This window comes from Microcaecilia unicolor, chromosome 9 (assembly GCF_901765095.1).
Source record: "Microcaecilia unicolor chromosome 9, aMicUni1.1, whole genome shotgun sequence".
NCBI classification, from domain to species: Eukaryota; Metazoa; Chordata; class Amphibia; order Gymnophiona; family Siphonopidae; genus Microcaecilia; species Microcaecilia unicolor.
This window is the reverse complement of record NC_044039.1, coordinates 174,898,204-174,923,541: the sequence shown is the minus strand read 5'-3', so window position 1 is coordinate 174,923,541 and position 25,338 is coordinate 174,898,204. Positions and strand designations below refer to the sequence as shown.

Here is a 25,338-nt window from a genome sequence, read left to right as displayed (position 1 = left end):
CTTATCTGTTCCCTTCTCCACTACTGCCAACTCCAGACTTCGCGCCTTCTGTCTCGCTGCACCCTATGCCTGGAATAAACTTCCTGAGCCCCTACGTCTTGCCCCATCCTTGGCCACCTTTAAATCTAGACTAAAAGCCCACCTCTTTAACATTGCTTTTGACTCGTAACCACTCGCCTCCACCTACCCTCCTCTCTTCCTTCCCGTACACATTAATTGATTTGATTTGCTTACTTTATTTTTTGTCTATTAGATTGTAAGCTCTTTGAGCAGGGACTGTCTTTCTTCTATGTTTGTGCAGCGCTCTGTACGCCTTGTAGCGCTATAGAAATGCTAAATAGTAGTAGTAGGGCTTCCTGTCATTTGCTGCCCTGGGAAGTGTTAGCATGGTTTAGTAAAAGAGGCCCTAATTTACAAAAAAAAAAATACATAAATTAAGTTGTCAGGCCATGTTTTGACCAAGATTGTGCTAGAATCACCAACACTTTCTTTCACTAAATCGCTTATATATATATATATATATATATTCATGATTTGTCAGAGTCCCTTTCATTCAAAATACAATTATATTAAGTCCAAGACCATCTTGTTTTACAGTTCTCCTTTTTGTGGTTCATTTTTGATAGTCTTCAGGCAAAAGAATTGTGGGAGGAGCATGAACAAGCTGTTGATCACCTAAACCAGCAGATGGCAATGAAAGCTCAAGAAAGTATTACTCTAAATGAGATTTACAACAAAGTAAAAGATTTAAAAGAGGAAATTGGCATCATAATGGAAAACACTATATCTCTGAAAGAAGAGCTGGATGAAGAAAAGAAACGCTTTGAGGAAGAATACTATAATCTGAATGAAGAGGTAAATTTTACAGACCATGCCTGGAATAAATGCTGAGTTCTCATGAGCTGCTTATTACAGACCCTTGTGTGTTTGCACAGATTCCGAGCTGGTGTATGGTGATGGCTTGGCTGCTCAGTTGTATGCTCTGTTAAAGTTATTATGTATTAATATAGTAAATGATGACGGATAAAAACTAGCTTAGTTCATCTGTCTGCCAAGTAAGATGATTAGGGTTGTAACTGCTCTGGGCTGGTTACCCCCTTTTCTCTCTAGGGCATAGGTTTCGCTACGGGATGGCAAGTGCTACCCCCCAAAATTGCTTTGCCACCTCAAAATCTGCACACCTCCCACGAATCCAGCATCACCTCCTTACCTCCCTCTGTCTCTCTCTGTCTCCCTCCCCGCAGGCCTTACAAACTTGCAGAGTTCGCTGCTCCTATTGGCAGTGATTACAACAGGCTCTAGCCGGTCAGCCCTGGGACTAAATGAAAAGTTGACAGTAGAGAAATCTTCCAGAGTACTGAGAGTAATGTTAGATTCTTCTCTCTCCTTTGAAGTATACAGGTCAATAAGCTATTCAAGAAAGCTTTTCTAAAGTTGAGACAGCTGTGAATTGATCTTATTTTCATGAATTTCATTTCAGGCTGTTGTTTCAGAGTCTTATTCTGGCCCATTTAGATTATTGTAACATACTATATTTGGGTATTCCATATCATCAAGCTGATCAATCCATAGACTGGTGGGTTGTGTCCATCTACCAGCAGGTGGAGATAGAGAGCAAACTTTTGCCTCCCTATATGTGGTCATGTGCTGCCGGAAACTCCTCAGTATGTTCTCTATCTCAGCAGGTGGTGGTCACACACAGCAGCAGCTCTGGCTAGGCCTCCAAGCCTAATTTTTAGGTTTTGTTGAGTGCCTGGGGTTGAGGGCTCTTTTGAGCAAGTGCAAACCTGGTGGTGCCAGGTCCCTCCTTTTCTCCCCCCTCCCGCTGGCTCCGTTAAAAAAAAAAAAAAAAAATTTTAAACGTCCTTAAAGGCGTTTATTTCGACGTTTATTTAAACGTTCATTGCAGCTACTCACTGGGACACCAGTTCGTTACAGCTCGGAGCGGACAGCAGGTAATTTTTACCTTTTTATAGCGGGCAGGGGGTTCCCCGATTCTTCTCCTCGTGGCATATGGCGTTGGAGGGCGAGGGCGCAAAGGGTCGCTCCCCGGATCGCTTGAGCGCTTCTAGAGGGGATGCGGGGGTCTTACAGCCTGATTCGCCCTTGTTGGGTGACAGCCTCGTGACCGATGAATGTCCCGGTCCTTCCTCCGGCGTGGCGGTTTTTCCCGCCATAAACGCCCATCCCCCGCTCCTCGCCTCCGCCATCTTGGCCGGCCACGCGGCTCGGACGGCTTCTTCGTGGGCCGCCCTTGAGGTTGGAGACATTAATGCCATGAACGCCCTTAATTTGGGCGACGGCACAAAAGCGGCTAAAGTTAAGCGCCGTTCTTCCCGCGCGGCTCCTTCGCGGAGTGTCGCGCCGGACGCCATTTTGGATGCGCAGCATGTTTCTCCCCCGCTCTTGCGAGCGCCGGTTGAGGGTGCGTCTAGGGCTGTTGCCCAGGCTGCGGAAGTGCACAGTCTGGGGGGTTTCTCCCCCGAGTTTGTTTTGCTGCTGCATCAGGCTTTCCTCATGCAAAACGCTGCCCCTGCTCCCTCGTCTGGTAAAGAGGTTGAGGTTCCCAGAGGTAAACGCCCTCGGGTTGATTCCCAGGCCTTGGAGGACTTTGTCTCCTCCGATGTAGATGAGGGCAGCGTGTCTGAGGTCTCCCAACGGTCCTTTGCGGATTCCTTGGAGGAGACGGATCCCCGCTCGGATGGAGCGGATGACCCCTCTGCAGCGCGGCTTTTTAGCCCAGAGGATTTGCCCAACCTGTTGTTACAGGCCATGGACACTTTGAAGATTTCCTCTCCGGAGGACGTCTCTCCCTCAGCCCCTGTTGGCTCTGCCATTATGCTGGGGACGAAGCGCCCGCCTAGAACCTTCCACGTGCATGATGCCATGCACACCTTAATTTCGGCTCAATGGGATCTCCCGGAAGCGAGCCTTAAAGTGGCTAGGGCTATGTCCCGCCTCTATCCTTTGGCGGTGAGTGAACGTGAGGCCTATCTGTGGCCTACCGTGGATTCTTTAATCACTGCGGTGACTAAGAAAACGGCGTTGCCGGTGGAAGGTGGCACGGCCCTAAAGGACGCCCAAGACAGAAGATTGGAGGCGGCCTTAAGGTCGTCCTTTGAGGCGGCTGCTTTAAGTTTGCAGGCCTCAGTTTGCGGCTCCTATGTGGCCAGGGCGTGCCTGACTATCGTGCAGCGGGCTTCCCCCTCGGATCATTCCTTGAGGGCTGATTGGCCGGCCCTGGAATCGGGCTTAGCCTATTTGGCAGACTTGCTGTATGATGTCTTGAGGGCCTCAGCTAAAGGCATGGCTCAGACAATCTCTGTGCGGCGGTGGCTTTGGCTGAAACATTGGTCTGCTGACCACACCTCTAAATCCCGCCTGGCTAGATTGCCTTTTAAAGGCAAGCTGCTCTTTGGGGTCGAGCTGGACAAAATCGTGACCGATCTCGGCACGTCTAAGGGCAAGAAGTTACCAGAGGTCAGGGCTCGGGCTAGTTCTCGTCCCGGTACCTCCAGAGGACGGTTGCAGGAAGCCCGTCGGTACCGCCCGGGCAAGTCGGGTTCCTCTGCCCCCTCTTCCTTTAAGAGGAATTTCTCCCCCAAGCAGCATTCCTTTCGCAGAGACCGCCGTCCCGGAGGTGCTTCCTCCGGTCCTCCCCCAGGGTCTCGTACCCAATGACGGGGCCTTGGTCCACGCCCCAGTGCAGATTGGAGGACGGCTGTCCTCGTTTCTGGGCGAGTGGACCACAATAACTTCAGACGCGTGGGTGCTGGAAGTCATCAGAGACGGCTACAAGCTAGAGTTCTGCCGACCCTTAAAAGACGGGTTTGTACTCTCTCCCTGCAAGTCTCCGGTCAAAGCTGTGGCAGTGCAGCAGACCTTGGACAACCTGATCCGCCTGGGCGCGGTCGTTCCTGTGCCAGAAAGTCAGCTTGGCAAGGGACGTTACTCCATTTACTTTGTGGTACCAAAGAAAGGAGGTTCTGTCCGGCCTATCCTCGACCTCAAAGGGGTCAATCGGGCCTTGAAAGTGCGGCACTTTCGCATGGAGACTCTCCGCTCTGTTATAGCGGCAGTGAAGGCAGGAGAGTTCTTGGCTTCCTTGGACATCAAGGAAGCGTACCTGCATATTCCCATCTGGCCTCCTCATCAACGCTTTCTGCGTTTTGCAGTCCTGGGACGACACTTCCAGTTCAGAGCCCTCCCATTCGGGTTGGCTACTGCTCCGCGGACCTTTTCCAAAGTAATGGTGGTCATCGCGGCCTTCCTACGAAAGGAAGGGGTACAAGTCCATCCTTATCTGGATGACTGGTTGATCCGAGCCCCCTCTTATGCAGAGTGCGGCAAAGCTGTGGACCGGGTAGTTGCTCTTTTGAGCTCCCTGGGATGGATCATCAACTGGGAGAAGAGCCAGCTGCGCCCGACTCAGTCCCTGGAGTACCTGGGAGTTCGATTCGACACCCAAGTGGGCAGAGTGTTCCTGCCAGACAATCGGATTGTCAAACTTCAGGCTCAGGTGGACCAGTTCCTGGGAGCCTCTCCTCTTCGGGCTTGGGACTATGTGCAGCTGTTGGGCTCTATGACGGCCACGATGGAAGTAGTGCCCTGGGCCAGGGCTCATATGAGACCACTTCAACACTCCTTGCTGCAGCGCTGGACTCCGATGTCGGAGGATTATGCTGTGCGACTTCCCTTGGACCCAGCAGTGCGCAAGGCGCTGAGCTGGTGGATGCAGACAGACAAATTGTCTGCGGGAATGCCTCTGGTGACCCCAGAGTGGATTGTCGTCACGACGGACGCCTCGTTGTCGGGCTGGGGAGCCCACTGCTTGGGAAGGACAGCGCAGGGGCTCTGGTCTCCTGCAGAGGCAAAGTGGTCTATCAACCTCCTGGAACTCAGAGCCATTCGGTTGGCGCTTTTGGAGTTCATCCCGGTACTGGTGTGGAAGCCTGTACGGGTCCTGTCGGACAATGCCACAGCTGTGGCCTATGTCAACCGCCAGGGAGGTACCAAGAGCGCCCCTCTAGCCAAGGAGGCTATGTATCTTTGCCAGTGGGCGGAAGCGAACCTGGAGCAGCTTTCAGCGGCCCACATTGCCGGAGTCATGAATGTCAAGGCGGACTTTCTCAGTCGCCATACCTTGGAGCCCGGAGAGTGGCAGCTATCTGCTCAGGCGTTCTTGGACATCACGAAGCGCTGGGGCCAGCCGAGCCTAGATCTGATGGCGTTATTGGCCAATTGCCAAGTGCCGCGCTTCTTCAGCAGAGGACGGGACCCTCGATCCCTGGGAGTAGATGCTCTTCTCCAACAGTGGCCGACACAAGAGCTCCTCTATGTGTTCCCGCCCTGGCCCATGTTGGGCAGGGTGCTAGACCGGGTGGCAAAGCATCCCGGCAGGGTAATCCTGGTGGGTCCGGATTGGCCCAGGCGTCCCTGGTATGCGGACTTGATCAGGCTCTCAGTGGACGATCCTCTGCGACTGCCAGTGGAGCAGGGCCTGTTACATCAGGGTCCCGTGGTGATGGAGGATCCCTCCCCTTTTGGTCTTACGGCCTGGCTATTGAGCGGCAGCGTCTGAGGAAGAAGGGCTTCTCAGACAAGGTCATCGCCACTATGCTGAGAGCGAGGAAGCACTCTACTTCTACTGCTTACGCCAGGGTTTGGCGTATCTTTGCAGCGTGGTGTGAAGCAGGCTCACTTTCTCCCTTCACTGCTCCAATTTCTTCAGTGTTGGCGTTCCTGCAAGAAGGTCTGGAGAAAGGCCTGTCGCTCAGTTCCCTTAAAGTCCAGGTAGCGGCTCTGGCTTGCTTCAGGGGCCGCCTGAAGGGTGCTTCCCTGGCTTCACAGCCAGATGTGGTGCGCTTTCTCAAGGGAGTTAATCACCTGCGCCCTCCTCTGCACTCGGTGGTGCCTGCGTGGAATCTCAACCTGGTGCTAAGAGCATTGCAGAAGCCGCCTTTTGAACCCTTGTCGAGGGCATCTCTGAAAGACCTGACGTTGAAAGCAGTCTTTTTGGTGGCTATCACTTCAGCCAGAAGAGTTTCCGAGCTCCAGGCGCTCTCATGTCGAGAGCCTTTTCTGCAGTTCACTGAGGCAGGAGTGACTATTCGCACAGTGCCTTCCTTCCTGCCCAAGATTGTTTCTCGCTTCCATGTGAATCAGCAGCTCTGTCTCCCTTCCTTTCGTAGGGAGGACTACCCAGAGGAGTACTCTGCTCTTAAATTTCTGTTTGTCCTGTTTGCAGGTCCTCGTAAGGGTCTGCAGGCTGCTAAGCCTACAGTGGCAAGATGGGTCAAGGAAGCCATTGCAGCGGCTTATGTGGCCGCGGGGAAGGTTCCGCCTGTCCAGCTGAAGGCTCACTCCACGAGAGCTCAGGCGGCCTCGATGGCAGAGGCCGGATCCGTCTCCTTGGAAGAGATATGCAAGGCGGCAACTTGGGCTTCGGCTCATACATTCTCCAAGCATTACCGTTTGACTGTGGCTGCACGGGCGGAGGCCCGGTTTGGAGCTTCAGTGTTGAGGTCAGGGATTTCAATGTCCCGCCCTGGGTGAGTACTGCTTCGGTACATCCCACCAGTCTATGGATTGATCAGCTTGATGATATGGAAGGTAAAATTATGTATAATCATACCTGATAATTTTCTTTCCATTAATCATAGCTGATCAATCCATAGCCCCTCCCAGATATCTGTACTGTTTTTATTCTGGTTGCATTTCAGGTTCAAGTTTAGTCTTCAGTTACTTCAGAAAGACTTCGTGTTCAAGTTCTTCCTTTACTTGGATTCTTCAAGAGTTGAGACGAGTTTGTGTTACAGTGAGCTGCTGCATTCCTCTCCCCTCCGTTTTCGGGGCTGGATTGAGACTTAAAATTCTGCCGGCACTCCCTCCCACTTCGTGCGGTTGTAGGGCAGCTTTGTACCCCTCCCGCTTCGGCGGTGTTAGGGTCAGTCAGCTCCTCCCGCGGTTGCAGGATAAGCCAGATCCCCCCGCATCGGCGGGTGTGGTGTCCCTCCCCCGCTCCGCGGGGATGAGCTGGACGGATTCCCCTCCCCCACTTGTGTGGGGATGAGCTGGGTTAATTCCCCTCCCCCGTTTCGGCGGTGGTGAGCTGGGCAGAGTGTCCCTTTGTGGGTGTAATTCTCTAAGTGCTGAGTCCTGCGGATGGAGCTTTGATATCGACATACTGAGGAGTTTCCGGCAGCACATGACCACATATAGGGAGGCAAAAGTTTGCTCTCTATCTCCACCTGCTGGTAGATGGACACAACCCACCAGTCTATGGATTGATCAGCTATGATTAATGGAAAGAAAATTATCAGGTATGATTATACATAATTTTACCTTTCAGCAAAATCAAGGAATCATCTATAGTTGCTCCAAAATATGGCAGCATGGATGATTTTCAAAATGAATAAATTTGATCATATGTCTGGCTTCCATTGCAGGCACAAATACGTTGTCTTGTTGTATCATTTTTTAAATTTGGCATGGTTTGCTACCAGAACAAGTTGTACATTTGGTATCTCACTCATCTAGGCTGAGTCTTACACGTTTGTTGCATCATCTGGACCTAGTTGGTCCTACATTTAAGGTAATAAGATTTAAAAAAGTTTTGCAGAGCTCTTTTTCATACCAAGCCATTCAGGAGTGGAATAATTTACAGTTAAATATAAAACATCAATTTTCCTATGACGCATACCACAAGCCAAACTTAGGTGACAAACGCTTAACAACCCCATCCCCCGGTGTAAAATAAGGATGTACATTTTGGCTATCGAAATCCTGGGGCGTTTGTCTTGCCAAAGATAAATCTGCAAGCATCCTATTTAATTGGAGTTCATCTTGCTTACGTAAATAAAGGCACAGCATCTGGAAAACATAAAGCCTCTTCGGCACTTGAATCATATTAAACAAGGCAATGCGGCCCCACAGGGACAGGGAGTAAGACCCCCAGACCTGCAACTTAAGCCAAGTGGCCTCCAGTAGCAGCCAAATATTTAAAGAATAAAGGCTAGATAAATCAGAAAGAATTCACACTCCAAAATATCTCAACACTCCATCTGCTCATTGAAGAGGCAATGTAACTTTCCAGGGGGAACAGATGACGGGACGGGAGGGAAAGGCAAGGCAAGATTAAGGGTATACCCTGAAAGCTCTCCATATTCCCGAATCAGACGCAATAACGTTCCTAAACCTGTTTGGGGATTTGTTAAGAGGACTATTAAATCATCTGCAAATGCCAAAGCTTTAATCACTTGCAGGCTTATTTTCGAAAGAGAAGGGTGCCCATATTTCGACACAAATCGGGAGTTGGGCGTCCCCAACTGCTTCCCGTCGCGGGGACGACCAAAGTTCTCGGGGGCTTGTCTGAGGTGTAGTGAAGGCAGGACTGGGACGTTCCTAACAGATGGGTGTCCTCGAGTGATAATGGAAAAAATAAGGGCGTCCCTGACGAGCACTTGGGCAACTTTACTTGGTCCATTTTTTCTTACGACCAAGCCTCAAAAAGGTGCCCGAACTGACCAGATGACCAGCGAAGGGAATCGGGGATGACCTCCCCTGACTCCCCCAGTGGTCACTAACCCCCTCCCACCCTGAAAAAAACAACTTTAAAAACTTTTTTTGCCAGCCTGAAATGTCATACTCTGGTCCATCGCAGCAATATGCAGGTCCCTGGGAGGGGAAGTATGTGTGTGTCAGTGGAGGCATAACGAAGGCCTGGACATCCTTCTTTCAAATATTTTGGATGTCCTGAACTGCCCCCCCCCCCCAGGGACGGCCAAATTTCAAGGGAGTGGAGTGGAAGAGTGGCCCAGTGGTTAGAACATTGGTCTTGCAATCCAGAGGTGGCCGGTTCAAATCCCACTGCTGCTACTTGTGATCCAAAATCCAAATAAATAAAGGGGGTGTCAGAAGCATAGCAGGCATGGACATCCTTCTCACAGAAACATCCACATTTTGGACGTCCTCAACTGCCATTGCAGGAACGGAGGCATAGCGAAGGACGTCCTTCACCCATACCCTTGGTCTTCCATCTCCACCCCTGGAATCTCTGGAGCCACATTGATGCGACTCAGCAGTGGGTCAAGGGAAAGAACAAACAATAAGGGAAAGAGGGCACCCCTGCCTCGTACCACGCTAAATAGGAAAAACTTCCCCACATCCCCCATTCACTCATAATTGAGCCATAGGGCGGGTGTAGAGGGTTGTGATGACCTGTAAAAACCAACCAGTAATCCCATAATTAGACAGGACTGCAAGTAAATAGTTCCAACTGGCCTGATCGAATGCTTTTTCTACATCAAGGCTTAAAGATAGCGAGGGAACTTGTCTCATCTGATAGGATGATATGGCTAATAACACGTTATGTATATTTATCACCGATTGATGACCTTGCATGAAACCTACCTGTGAAGGACCCACCAATCGAGGCAAATAAACTACTAAATAATTGGTCAAAATTTTTGCTAGTAATTTAATGACTACATTAATAAGAGAGATCGGGTGATAGGAAACGGTCATCTCACTGGACTTTTGTGATTTATGGAGCAACGTAATTAATGCTGTATTAGCATAGAATGACCTGCTGACACAACAGCCTGGTAATAATCAATCAATGGCCCCACAAGTCTTGTCTGCAAACATTTATAGAATTCCCCGGAATAACCATCGCTACCTGGGGCAGAATGGTCTTTTAAAGCCTTTATAGCTGATTGTAATTCATTACCAGAGATCAGGTCATTAAGAATCTGAACCTCCTCCAGGGAAACGCTAGGGAGGCTCGAAGAGACTAGAAAATGAAGAATAGCGTGAGGCAAAGCTGCTGGACATTCTGCATACAATTTCTGAAAATAAGTAGTAAGAATGTACGTAATCTGATCAGTTCGAGTAATCAAAGTGCCATCCTCTGCCCACAAAATAGAGATGGTTCTAGGATCCCCCCAGAACCGACCACATGCACCAATAAACATCCCGTCTTATTACCATATTTATAAAATTTGTGTTTCCAATACAGAGAACTTCTAGTAGTTTGTTCCTGGATAAGGATATTAAGCATTGCTTGTGTGATCAAAGCTCCTTAGAGGGGCATCTGAGAAACGCCTTTTTGTCCCGCTTTAGCTGAGCCTCTAAGTGAATTATTCTAGACGCATGATTTTTATTGCGTAAGCTGATATATTTATTTAATTTATTTATTTATTTATTGCAGCAATAATGTCCCCGTGTAAAACCACCTTTGCTGTATTCCAGAAAAGAATGGGTTGATTAAGGTGAACACCATTATGATCCCAGAAATGATCCCATTTTTTGGTTAGAAAGATTTGAAAATCTAGGCTATGCTGTAAATACACCGGAAAACGCTAACCTTCGACCAGCCTATGGGCCCGCTGGAGCCTCCAGGTCCGCCCACACTAAAGCATGATCCAAAATCCCCTCTTAACCCACTACCACTGAGGAGATTGAAGGAAACAAGGTTAAATTACAAAGATGTATTCCAAACGTGACCAGGTGCCATGAGAACGAGAAAGATGAGTAAAATCCTTTTCCTCTGGGTGGAGGAGGTGCCAGCAATCCACCAAGTCTAACACTCTAGTGAAAGTCGACAGCATCCCCCCACCAGATCCACACCCCCTTCCCTCTTGAGTAGCCCAAGAACAATAAGTTCCGCCGAAGCTTACGGAAGCAGTTTTGATACCCAGCCCTCACCCCAGGCCCAGGAGAAAGAAACCCAGCATCCAGGTTACTGCTAGAACCATGTCCCAAGCACAAAGTCAAACACCACCTACCTGTTCGTAAAATACAAGCCACCTCCCATCCTCACATCCCCCCCCCCAAAAAAAAACAGTTACCCATGCTGACCACAAAATTTGAGTCCGCACATCAGAGTCATGAAATATGCATCCGAATACTTCAACTCCTCCACAGACCACCCACCTACAGCTACCAGAAAAAAATACAATACAGAAAAATCACGTACATGCAGGCACATCCATTTCAAAGGAGTCATGGCCAATACCACAACCTTTAATAACATGCAACCTCCCCCAAATTCTGATTCCACCATAGAGAAAATACAATTGTGCACACAGTATTTACTAGTCGAAGTTGTGGGAGAACCAAGCAAATTCATATGGTCCACAAATTCTTATGCTTTCTCTGGATCTTTAGAAGAAGCCCATGTCCCCTTACAATAAATTTTTAGTATGGCAGGATACACGAGCATAAATGTTATGCTCTTCTCAGCTAAAGTTGTACAAAGAGGATGGAAGCGCCATCTTCTCTCCATTAATGCGGCGGAAATGGGCTCTCCATAATAGTTCACAGACAGGCTTATTTTTGAAAGAGAAGGACGCCCATCTTTCGACACAAATTGCAAGATGGGTGTCCTTCTCACAGGGTCGCTGAAATCGGCATAATTGAAAGCCGATTTTGGACGTCCTCAACTGCTTTCCATCACGAGGATGATCAAAGTTTACAGGGGCATGTCGGAGGCATAGCGAAGGTGGGACTGGGGCGTGCCTAACACATGGACATCCTCGACCGATAATGGAAAAAAAAGGGCGTTCCTGATGAACACTTGGACGACTTTACCTGGTCCTTTTTTTTGTTATGACCAAGCCACAAAAATGTGTCCTAAATGACCAGATGACCATCAGAGGGAATCGGGGATGACCTCCCCTTACTCCCCCAGTGGTCACTAACCCCCTCCCACCCTCAAAAACAATGTTTAAAATATTTTTCCAGCCTATTTGCCAGCCTCAAATATCATACTCCATGACAGCAATATGCAGGTCCCTGGAGCAGTTTTAGTGGGTGCAGTGCATTTCAGGCAGGTGGACCCAGGCCCATCCCTCCCCCACTACCTGTTACACTTGTGGTGGTAAATGTGAACCCTTCAAAACCCACCAGAAACCCACTGTACCCACATGTAGGTGGCCCCTTCACCCCTTAGGGCTATGGTAATGGTGTACAGTTGTGGGGAGTGGGTCTTGGGGGGAGTTTGGGGAGAGTTTGGGGGGCTCAGCACACAAGGTGAGGGAGCTATGCACCTGGGAGCAATTTCTGAAGTCCACTGCAGTGCCCCCCTTGGGTGCCCGGTTGGTGTCCTGGCAGGTGCCCTGGCATGTCAGGGGGACCAGTGCACTACGAATGCTGACTCCTCCCATGACCAAATGGCTTGGATTTGGTCGTTTCTGAGATGGGCATCCTTGATTTCCATTATCACCGAAAATCGGGGACGACCATCTCTAAGGTCGACCTAAATTTCGAGATTTGAGCGTCCCCGACCGTATTATCGAAAAGATGGATGCCCATCTTGTTTTGCTAATACAGGTTTCCCCGCCCCTTCGCCAGGACGTCCTGCTAGGACGTCCTCAGGAAAACATGGGTGCCCCTTTCGATTATGCCCCTCAGAGTCTCTCTTCTGCAGATATTGCTGCAGTACTTCTGCACGGTGTTGGAAATGGTGAAATTTAGCGATGACATCTCCCCATGCGATGGGGGCACTCCAATCGCACAGGGTCCTTCCCCTCTGGCATCGGGAACGCCCACTGCAGCCAGCAATCCAAAATGGGTAAAATCTGTGCATCCGATATAGACTCCAGAAAATCTACAAACCGAAGGTTGTCCCTCCTCGACCTATTTTCAATCTCCTCCAGTTTGTTGGCTTGTTATTGTGACTTCCTGAGCAAAGCTGTCATTTAGTTGCGAAACTCATCCATATCGTCCTTGATGGCAGACATACGTTTCCAATTCCATGGTCCTTGTTGTTATTTCCGTACATAGAGAGGCATATTTTCAAAGCACTTAGCCTTCCAAAGTTCCATAGAAACCTATGGAACTTTGGAAGGCTAAGTGCTTTGAAAATATGCCTCAGAGTCTCCAATTGAGTAAGCTGGGACGATAATTGTGAAGACAGTTGAGAGAAACGAAGCTCTAACACCACAGTAACTGCCGAGGTAAGCTCCACAAGCACCACGGTAGTGAATTGCACCACCACAGTTCCCTGGCAATATGCTATTTTCTCCTCTGGGGCCTTAGATTTGTCAGCCCCTTTGCATTGCGGTTTCCCAGGCATGCGATCCGCAGTTTTGTTCAAATATTTGTCCATTAGCTAGAGAAGAAGCTCTGAGCAGAATGAAGTAACAATATTCCAAAATAAGGCAGGATAGAGGCAGGAAACACATTTTCATTTGCTCAGTACATCACATGACCCCCTATCCAAACCTTTTTTGTACCCCACTAAGCTAACTGCTTTTACTACATTTTCTGGCAACGAATTCCAGAGTTTAATTACATGTTGAGTGAAGAAATATTTTCTCCAATTTGTTTTAAATTTACTACTTTGTAGCTTCATTGCATGCCCCCTAGTCCTATAATTTTTGGAAAGAGTAAACAAGTGATTCACGTCTACCCGTTCCATGCCATTCATTATTTTATAGACCTCTATCATATCTCCCCTCAGCCGTCTTTTCTCCAAGCTGAAGAGCCCTAGCCACTTTAGCATTTCCTCATAGGGAAGTCGTCCCATCCCCTTTATCATTTTCAGTGCCCTTCTCTGTACCTTTTCTAATTCTACTATATCATTTTTAAGATACAGTAACCAGAACTGAACACAATATTCGAGGTGCGGATGCACCATGAGAAGTTGACAGTTCCTTGGCCTTTCTAACATCTCTTTTTATACATGGAATACAACTGGTTTGGGCTTCCAACATGGTATTTTTAAACAACATCCATGCCTGATTTAAACTCTTAACTTTTGCAACTACCCCTTTTAGCTGTTTTTAAACCGTTTTTGCCATTTTATCCTAGTTGCCCTTTCAAAATTTAAAAGCTGTTGCAGTAGATTTCCTTGGGGGGGGGGGGGTCTTTTACTAAGCCATGGTAGCGTTTTTACCTTGAGGTAGAAATCAGCTGGATGTAAACGCCGAGACACCCATAGGAATATAATGGGTGTCTTGGCATTTACCACCAGCTGATTTCTACCATTAATTAAAAACGTTACCACGGCTTAGTAAAAGACCCCCTTAGTGTCTTCATTTATTATCTCAAATTTGATCATGTTATGATTACTATTGCCAAGAGGCCCCAAAATCATCATCTGTGATACCTAGTCCTGCATTCTCCTAAGGATTAGATCTAAAATAGCTCTCCCCTTGTCAGTTCCTAAACCCACTGTTCCTTGAAGAAGTCATTTATTTCATCTAGAAACTTTACCTCCCTTGCATTTCCAGTTGTGACTTTTATCTAGTTAATATTGGGGTAATTGACATCAATATAGCAAAAATAAACACAGCAGGTAAACTCCTAACCACACAAATACTGCTGTAATAAATTAATTTATTGGGAGAAAATCCAAGATGGTGACGAAGCAGGATGTGTGAGATGAACACTCTCTTCAAATTCTCAAAATATACCTTTTTCTTGGAATGAGCATGCCGAAAAGGAAGGGTAAGCCTAAGGGACCACCCCTCCCGAAGCTAACAACCCCCTTATTGGGACAGCCTTCAATCTCTACATTTTTGGTTTTGACCCTGAACAAGGGCGTTTCCGCTAATGGAGCAAGGAAGAGCCCCGTTCAGGAGAGCGATTTATCACTCAGCCCATTAGGACCTGCTACCCCTCCACCTCCACAACCAGACGGGATTATTGTACCGAGTACTGGAACAAAAACCGACTCGAAGGGGCGGCAGAACTCATCAGCAGAAGCGGCAGCTGAAAACAACTCTGAACTAGTGGAAGGTGAACAGAGAATTCCTGGAATGGCATCCGGAGAGACAATGGCAGAAGGGACTCGAACTGTAGGTTTACAAGAGGAAATTTTCTTGTGTGCTATGGTGATTCAGCCGCTTGTCAGACCCCAGGAAGTGTCGTTGGAATTGTTTTAAATGCCCCTCTCTAGACCCCCGCAGGACCCTTGCCCACGGAGGTGGAGAGAGGGTTTCAGAAGGCACAGAATAAGTCTCTTAAATATGACCTCTGTTTTCTGGCTCCTAATTCCTAAGGGCATCTTAGTGCATCTATTCTCTTACATACTGTGTTAATGAGTGGGAGTTTTCTTGCTTACGTAGGTATTATAGAGGATAATTTATCTGTGTAGGTGTATTAGGAGAAAGAAGGTACGTAGCCAAGAAATAGACACAAACAAGGGAGATAGGTGATAACATTTGTTTCAATCTTACCCAATTACAATTTCAATCAGTCTGGTACTCTCATCAGTAAAAGTGTCAGAACAACCGACAGTAGTTCTGCCCTCTGGGTAGAGTTGGGGAAAATTCCAAACTCCACCTAGATTTGCAAACCTTATATACCATCTGCTGTCCATTCAATTCAATGGGGACACAGGTTTTTTTTTCATCTGTGAATCATACTTTCTGACAGTTTGCCTAACCGCAGATCAGGTGCCCATCTTCTCCCTCCTTTCCCCCTCCTTTCACCTATTTCTTCCTAACTCATTTCCTGAGTTGTAAACATCTTTCCTAATATAGAGATTAGTATTCATATCTCATGAATCAGGATGCCATCTTTACAAAAGCAGACTCCATCTTATGAACCAAACTTCTTGCTATTTTTGCCATTAATTCCTCCATCTTGGCCCTTACACTGTATTTGAATGTCACACTAGATCCTAATAAGGCTTGCCAAGCGGCCCTGCTTCCGCAGGCACTCAGCTACAAGGCCATCATCAGATTTTCAGGCGTAGTCAGTGCTTTTCAGCAGCTTAGGCTATAGAACTCGGCCCACCACTATTCCAGTGGAGGGGTCTCAAGTTGTGACACATATTAACAGAATCTATCTGGACTGCTCTTGAATCTTTGCATAAGGTTTGTGCTTCTTTTATATCAGTTTCATTAAATAATGCTACTGGAGTAAGAAATTTAAAAGAAAAGATTGAAGATGTCTTAATTAAACAGACTAATTTGGAAACAGATATGGTTAAAATTCAAGAACAGCAAGCACAATTCTCTGGAGATCGTTTACTATTACATCGGAAAATAGAGAATTTAGAGAATTCTTCAAGAAATTTAAATTTACGTATATTAAATTTTCCACAATTGCAGTATATTACTCCCAGCGATATGTTCTTTAAATTCCTAAAAGAGATTTATAAGTATTCAGAACAATCTCTTCCACCTCTTCAGAGACTTTTATTATTTGGAAGTAAAACCAAAGCAACAACAAAATCTTCCAATACAACAAGAAAACTTAATAGAAACTGTGGATATAACAGATTTTCTTGAACATTCTAAAGAGGATATTGAAACTAGAGCAACCTTAATTGTTTCATTTGTATTTCTTCACGATAAAGAGGCTTTGTTAAAGCTTTATTTTAAGAATATTCATCCTGAATTTCAAGGAAGTAAAGTTTCAATATTGCCAGATATTTCCAGATGGATGCAACAGAGGAGGAAGACGTTTCTGGAAACGAAACAAGAATCTATTGGAATAAGTGCATGTTTCCATTTGAGATTTCCTTGCAAGTGTTTATTACTTTTCAAAGACAAGAGATATGTTTTCTTTGAACCAGAACAGTTGAGAAATTTTCTTGATATGCAGAGTAATAAGGAACAGTTCCAGATATGAAGTGGTTTAATTGCTAGGGAGTTTCTCCTTTATTTGTAGACTGTTAAAACCAATATATTATTTTATTAATATAATTTCTGATGTTAAAAAAGATTATCTGAATATTGGTGTATCTGCTCAAAGATTGTAATCTTTGTATTATATGAAAATCAATAAAGAAATTAATGCATAAATTAATTAAGAAATTGGCATGGACCCAATTACTTATTAACAAAAAATGTGGAGAAAAAACTTCAGAGAGGCTGTTAATATGGAACATAATGTTCTTCAAAAAAAAGACAGAATTTCAGTAATCATTGGTCAAAAAACTCCACATAAAATCTACCTTATGAACTTTCATGCGCATTTAAACTAATATCAAGTCCAGTCAATCTTATGGACATAAATCCACTCAGAGTCCACAATGAGATCCCAAATAACTGCAAACTATTTCAAAACATTGAATCTTTATTTATTTGTTAGGATTTATTTACCACCTTTTTGAAGTAATTCACTCAAGGTGGTGTACAGCAAGAATACGTCAAACATAAGCAATAGACAATTACAGCAATAAAAATATTCAAACAAAAATACAAAGCGTGGCATACTATGCTACATTACAATGTCAACACAATGTGCAATAAATTGCTCTAATAGACTATATAGAGTGTAAGCAAAGATGGAACATAAAGATAGATAAGAGAGTAATAGGAGTAAGAAAATAAGGTATGAAAGTTGCAAATGAGGTCAAAAAGATGCTTAAATATTATTTTAGCTAGGGTAGGATATTGGAATCTTGGAAACTTAAATGCTAAAAAAGCTGCATTAGGGAATATCCATGTTGGCTTGCCATTATTCTCCTACCAAAATGACCACTTTGTCTGTATTGCACACATCTGTTAACCCTGCAAGTAAAGAATTATGGACCAGTTATTATAGTACCTAAAAGATGACACTTTTGTTTATAATACAGATTGCAGAACTGCACATGGATATAGAAGTACAGAACAAACAGAATGTAGAAAAGCAGGATTATATTGATGAGCTCACTGCAGCACACTCTGATATAGAGAGCAAAGTCAGAAGTGAGAAGGAGGTAAGTTATTTATTTATTTATTGCATTTGTATCCCACATTTTCCCACCTCTTTGCAGGCTCAATGTCGTTTACAATACATCATGAGTAATGGAAATATATCAGAAAATAGACATTTAGTGTTACAGCAGGATTTTGGGCAACATGATAATGCTAAAACATGGTAGCAGTATAACAAGCAGCTATTGTAAGACAGTTCTGAATATATGTGGGGGAGTTGTGTATATTCACATTGGTTGATTTTTGTGGTATGCCATGTTAAAGAGATGGGTCTTCAGTAGTTTGCGGAAGTCCGTTAGTTCGTAGTTCGTTTTTAATTTGCGCGGCAGTGCGTTCCATAACTGTGCTCAAGTAGGTAAAGTTTGACGCGTGCATTAGTTTGTATTTTAGACCTTTGCAGTTAGGGAAGAGCAAGTTAAGGAATGTGCGGGATGATCTTTTGGCATTCCTGGGTGGTAGGTCTATCAGGGCTGACATGTAGGCTGGTGCATCTCCATGAATGATTCTATGGACTAGAGAGCATATTTTGAATGTGATACGTTCTTTAAGTGGGAGCCAGTGTAGTTTCTCTCGTAAGGGTTTAGCACTTTTGTATTTTGTCTTACCAAATATGAGTCTAGCTGCAGTGTTCTGGGCTGTCTGAAGTTTCTTGATTATTTGCTCTTTACAGTCGGCGTAGAGTGCGTTGCAGTAGTCTGGATGACTGAGCACCATAGATTGTATCAGGTTGCGGAAAACTGACCTTGGGAAGAAAGGTCTTACTCTTTAATTTCCACATAGAGTGGAACATCTTCTTGGTTGTGTTTTTTGCGTGGTTCTCGAGTGTTAGGTGTCGATTTGTACTTTCAAATATATATTTTTTATTTTAGCCTTTATTTTTTCTTTGAAGGGGAATGTAATTTATCTATCTATAGATTAGCACTGGAAGAAGAGGGAGAGAGTATAGGCAGCTGGTGTGTTTCATAGTTCTGTCCTCACTGTAGCATTCCACATATTCAGAGGCAGTTCTGTTTCTTAAAATGTTACCTGATCAATTATGAAATTTGGACTTGTTTGTGCCATATAATTACCCACTTGTTGGACTGGACTTTCTGTCAACCATAGAACTGTTTATCATTATTTTTTTGAAAAACTAGGGCTGCAGTTCATTTACAATTTTTAATTGTGATTAATTGCTTTTAAACTTCATGAAATATAGACTTGGAGGTCCGTTTACCAAGGTGCACTAATAGATTTAGTGCATTCTAATGATTAGCGGACACTAAATGATAAGACACCCATTAAATACCTTTGGGCATCTTATCATTTAGCACGCACTAATCGTTAGTACACGCTAAATTTGTTAGCGCATCTTTGTAAAAGTTCACCTTAGAGTTAAAAAGGTAATCTCAATGACTTTATTTTTAAGTTATTCTTCTTATTTAGCAAAGGCAGTTTAAGGAATAGGAGAGTTATAGTATATATCACTAAATAAAGATGTAGATATAATAAGTATAAATACGTATAAGTACATAATTACCAGAGACCTGGTGGAAGGAGGACAATCAATGGGACACTGCGCTACCAGGGTATAAATTATATTACAGTGGTAGGGTGGATCAAATCTGGGGGGGGGAGGCCCTAGATCCTTTTTCTTGTCCTACATGGACCCTGCTTGAATACCTTCTACACTAGTCTCAAGACCAACTCCGTAAGAGTTCACCTTAGTGCGATTAGTGCTTATTATTGCCGTGTAGAGGGTAAGCCTGTCTCTGGACAGCCTTTAGTAGTTCGCTTCATGAGAGATTTGCTTTTGTCAAAGCCCCCAGTCAAACCTCCACCAGTGTCATGGGATCTCAATGTCGTTCTCACCCAGCTGATTAAAGCTCCTTTTGAGCCACTGAATTCCTGCCATCTGAAGTACTTGACCTGGAAGGTCATTTTCTTGGTGGCTGTTACTTCAGCTCGTAGGGTCACTGAGCTTCAGGCCCTGGTAGTGCATGCACCTTAAATCAAGTTTCATCACAACAGAGTAGTCCTCTGCATGCACCCTAAGTTTCTATCAAAGGTGGTGTCTGAGTTCCATCTGAACCAGTCTATTGTCTTGACAACATTCTTTCCCCATCCTCATACCCGCCCTGGTGAAAGCAGTTTGCATACCTTGGACTGCAAGAGAGCATTGGCCTTTTACGTGGAGCAGACAAAGCCCTTCAGACAGTCCGCCCACTTGTTTGTTTCTTTCGATCCCAATAGGAGGGGAGTTGCCATCGGAAAATGCACAATCTCCAATTGGCTAGCAGATTGCATTTCCTTCACTTATGCCCAAGTTGGGCTGACTCTGGAGGGCCATGTTACGGCTTATAATGTTAGAGCCATGGCTGCGTCAGTGGCTCATTTGAAGTCCGCTTCCATTGAAGAGATTTGCAAGGCTGCAATGTGGTCATCAGTCCATACATTCACATCTCAGTACTGCCTTCAGCAGGATACCCATCGCGACAGTCGATTTGGGCAGTTGGTGCTGCAGAGTCTGTTCAGGGTTTAGAATCCAACTCCACCCCCCTAGACCCATTTTTGTTCTGTTCCAGGCTGTGCTCTCAGTTAGTTGTTTATTGTTTCAGGTCTGTCTATGTTATGTCCTCACTGTTGCGAGGCCTAATTGACCAATGTTCATTGTTTTGAATGAGCCTGGTTGCTAGGGATACCCCACATGTGAGAACAAGCAGCCTGCTTGTCCTCGGAGAAAGCGAAGATACTTACCTGTAGCAGGTATTCTCCGAGGACATCAGGCTGATTGTTCTCACAAACCCGCCCTCCTCCCCTTTGGAGTTGCTATTTATTCCTTTATATGCTTTTTGATTTAACTGACGAGACGTGCTCATGCAACGGGTGGGAAGGGAAATGGGACTTGATATACCGCCTTTCTGAGGTTTTTTGCAACTACATTCAAAACGGTTTACATATATTCAGGTACTTATTTTGAACCAGGGGCAATGGAGGGTTAAGTGACTTGCCCAGAGTCAGAAGGAGCTGCAATGGGAATCGAACTCAGTTCCCCAGGATCAAAGTTCACTGCACTAACCACTAGGCTACTCCTCCACACCTTGCGCTGTGATTCCTGGGCCGACGCAAACGTCGACCCACATGTGAGAACAATGAGCTTGCTGTCCTCGGAGAATACCTGCTATAGGTAAGTATCTTCGCTTTCTGGTCACCGTATCTTAGAAAAGATGTACACAATTAGAAAAGATTCAAAGAAGGGCGACCAAAATGATTTAGAGGATGGAACTCCTCTCACATGAGGAAAGGCTTAAGAGGTTAGCTTGGAAAAGAGATGGCTGGATGGGGTGGGTGGGGGGGGGGGGGGGGGAATACGATAGAGGTCCAGAAAATCCTTAGTGGTGTACAATGGGTACGCATAAATCAATTTTTAACTCTTTTAAAAAGTACAAACTAGGGGACACTCAAGGAAGTTACATGATAATACTTTTAAAACAAATAAGAGGACATGTTTTTTCACTCAATGAATGGTTACGCTCTGGAACTCATTTCTAGAGGATGTGGTATCAGTGCTCAGTATATCTGTTTTTAAAAAAGTTTGGACAAGTTTTGTTACTCTTCTCTGTACCTTTTACTTAGCAGCTTCATTGTGTGCCCCCTAGTCCTTGTATTTTTGGAAATAGTAAACTAGCAATTCATATCTACCCATTCCACTCAGTATTTTATAAATCTCTATCATATCTCCCCTCAGCTGTCTCTTCTCGAAGCTGAAGAGCCCTAGCCTTTTTAGCAGGTGTGTAGCCATGGGTGGGCCTGGGCCCACACAGTTTGGGGTCAGGTTCACCCAGCAGCGGTGTCCCTAAAGTGCTTCTGCTGGTAATAGGCTCACAGCGATTTCCACATGCTGCCTGCCGCTCAACGATCTTCTTGCAGCCACTACGCACTAACCCGGAAGCCTCTCTGGGGAAGGATGATGCACCGGGGGGAGGGAAGAAGGGAAAAGATGCTGCATGGGGGGAGAGAACATGGGGGAAAGATACTGCACAGGGGAGGGAATATGGGGGACAGATGATGCACAGGGGAGGGAAGACGGGAAAGATGCTGCAGGGGGGAGGGAACATGGGTGAAGGATGCACGGGGGAGGGAAGAAAGGAAAAGATGCTGCAAGGGGGAGGGAACTGTTGGAATGTAATTGTATTTTACATGCATTGCCTGTCAGCTATTATTTCTCTGTGATTACTCTGTGACCTCTGATGTGAATTACTTAGAGAGGTCACACAGCTATGCAACTTCCTGTGGGGGTTAGATGCAGCAGATGCAGCACATGGAGCACATGGAGCTCATGATCTCTCCTAACCTGAGAGGATCTATGGTGGTGTGAGCATCCATTACCATCTAAGCACATGGAAGGAGCTGATAATACAAATGTATAGTAATATGTATATATAAGCCTGTCTGATTATAATCTAACTACAAACTGTGAGTAAACAGATGTTTTGTTACTTCAACTTTAAAGTGACTCAGCAGTGAATTATTCAGGGGTGAATGAGAGAGAGATGAAGAAAGAAATTAACATTTCTAAAGCTGAAGCTGTGTGTACTAAAATCTGCTAATTATTTACTACAAATAATCCAACAAAAGGGTTATGGGCCCAGGGGCCAGGAATTGAAAAAGAAGAGAAATATTACCAGGCAGAAAAAAAGGCCACATTTTTCTCTTAAGTTTTAAAGGAAAGATTCAGTCTGTCTCTCTCTCCCCCCACACAGCAGACAGAAGGCTAAGAAAATGGCTGAGGGAGGAAATTCACCATTTTTCTATTCTCTCAAGGTGCCTAGATTAACTGAGTTTAATTATCAGCAATGGGAACTAAGATTCATATGTCTCCTTCGAGCAAAAGGATTAAATATATGCTTAGACCAAGACAGAACAGCTGAAAATATGGCTGAATGGGACAGTGCAAACTATTATGTGAAGTGCATGCTTTTGGAAGCTCTCTCAGAGAAACAAGCCATATTAGTGGAGGGAAAAGATACACCAAAGGACATTTTATATAAACTGAGAACTATGTATGCAACTACATATGCAAAGCAGCAACCAATTTGGCTGGCAGAGTTGAATGAAACCAAATTAAGGGATAAAAGTAAATGTAATGATCACATTATGCATCTTATGTCTTCATTTCAAAAGCTAGAACTTTCAGGAATTCCCATGTGTGATGCATTGAAAAGAGCATTTCTTTTTACCTCACTATCAAAGAAGTTTGATGTTTTTAGGTCTGTAAATGAGGCCATTGAAGGGCAATCTTTTGAACAGGCAACATCAAAACTAAGGCAGGAATGCATAGTAAATGATTCTGAGGAGATGTGTTCTCAAAGCAAGTCAGAGAGAAATGAAACAAATTTCTTGGCAAAGAACAGAGGAAGGCGGAGCTATGGGAAAACTCCACCCAAGGGCAAGCTGATTTGCTACTCATGTGGAAAGGAGGGACATGTATCTAAATGGTGTAAGGAAACACAAAACACTCCCTCTAGCTCACCTAAGCCAATGGAACTAAAGAATTTTCAAACCAGGAAATGTATGAAGGACAAAGATAAACACAAGGGCTTTCTAATGGCAGAAAAATCTTTGACTATGGTAAATAATAATTCAAATGAAAGTACTTGGATTTTGGATTCGGGGAGCACATGCCATTTAACCAATTGTAAGGATTTCTTTCAGGAAATGTGTCCAGAGGAAGGTATTCTTAAAACTGCAAACGCAGGGACTGCTAAGATCCAAGCAAAAGGTATTGGATTCTTAAAATGCAAAGTGTCTAATGAAGTTAAAGAAATTCCTGTAAGTGATGTCTTGTATATTCCCCAAGCAGTTTGCAATATGCTTAGTGTATCTACATTAGATAAGAAGGGATTTGTGATTCATTTTGAAAACAGTAAGTGCACAATCTCTAAAAATGATGAAGTGTATGCTGAAGCTTTTATGCATAATGATGTTTATAAGCTGAACATTTCAGGTGAAGCCTCACATATGGCGCAAGTAAGGAAGAATGATGGTAAATGTAGTCTGGAAATCTGGCACCGCCGCCTGGGACATCGTGATTCTAAAGTGATCCAGGATCTTTACAGTAAGCAACTAGCCACTGACATTCAGATAAGTGCAGATGCTGGTAAAATGGAGAAATGCATAGACTGTGTTACTCAAAAAGGTGTGAGACCCTCATTTCCTGCATACACAGGAAATAGGAGTAATAAAGTGCTGGACTTAATACACAGTGACTTATGTGGACCGTTTAATATCCCATCATTGGGAAATAACAGATTTGTGCTAATATTCTTGGATGATTTCTCTAGATACTGTGTGGCCTATTTGCTGAAAAAAAAAAGTCAAGTCACAGACATGCTGAAGAAATACGTAGCCATGGTGAGCAATAAATTTGAAAGAAAACCAAAGGTTCTTCAGACCGACAATGGTGGTGAGTTCACTTCACAAAGCATGCGCACATTTCTAGAACAAGAAGGCATTCAGCATATCACAACAGTAGCTTATACACCAGAGCAAAATTCTGTTGCAGAGAGAAAATTTAGGTCACTTGTGGAAATGACCAGATGTATGCTGTCAGATAGCAATCTCCCTAAAAGACTATGGGGGGAAGCCATTCTCACAGCAGTGTACCTACAAAACAGAATGCCAACTAAAGGCGCTGAGCGCACACCACATGAGACATGGCATGGTAGGAAGCCAAACCTGTCACACATAAGAACATTTGGAAGTACAGCATATGCTCATATACCAAAGCAAAGAAGGCATAAGCTGGATTCCACAACAGAAAGGGGCATTTTAGTTGGCTATGCTCCAGGACACAAAGGATATAGAATTTTGAATCTGAAAACTGGCATTGTTGGCATAAGACATGTTACATATTTTGATGAAAACAAAAGGGTTGATAAAGGCTGGATTATCCCAGATGAGCCTTATCATCCAGAATATGAAACTAGAACCATAATAGACATGCCAGTGTATATAAATGCCATACCAAGGCAGATGTCTGAAAGCAACTCACCTGTATCTAACGAGGAACAGGCAGAGGAAGCAGACACAGAAAGGATCATTGAAGAAGACAGTACAGTTGGAGAAGGGGAATCAATTGGAGAAGAACTCTCAGATTTAGAGGATGCGGAAAGGTCAGACCAACCTGTTGTCAGACGCTCATCCAGGGAAAACAAAGGTGTTCCACCCCCAAGACTGTCTTACCTAACAAAGTCAGCAGAAGCTCAAGAGCCCTTAACATGGGATGAGATTCAGAAAATGTCAGCAGAAGAAGCTGCTGAATGGCATAAAGCTGCACAAGAAGAAATTGATGCATTGAAAAAAAATAATACTTGGATTCTTACAAAATTACCTCCTGGCAAGAAAGCTATAGGATGCAAATGGGTATTCAAGTTAAAAAGGAATGCACAAGGAAAAGTGGAAAGGTATAAAGCCAGATTAGTGGCAAAGGGATATCTTCAAAAATATGGAGAAGATTTTGATGAAGTGTTTGCACCTGCAGTGAAACACACGACAATCAGAACACTTCTGAGCATTGCAGTCTCAAAAGGCATGCAAGTCAAACACATTGATGTGAAAACAGCATTTCTTCACGGAGATATAACTGAAGACTTGTACATGGAACAACCAACAGGTTTCATAAATACAAAACAAAGAC

The 25,338-nt window shown here is 44.8% G+C and overlaps 1 protein-coding gene across 1 annotated transcript in view; it reads left to right on the top strand.

Annotated features, from left to right (window-relative positions):
• LOC115477917 (myosin heavy chain, non-muscle-like) overlaps positions 1-25,338 on the top strand; it is a 172,094-nt gene that overhangs the window by 14,781 nt on the left and 131,975 nt on the right. The window contains exons 5-6 of the mRNA XM_030215053.1: positions 627-855; positions 17,540-17,662. Coding sequence (XP_030070913.1) covers positions 627-855; positions 17,540-17,662 — 352 coding nt within the window. The remainder of the gene's footprint in view (positions 1-626; positions 856-17,539; positions 17,663-25,338) is intronic.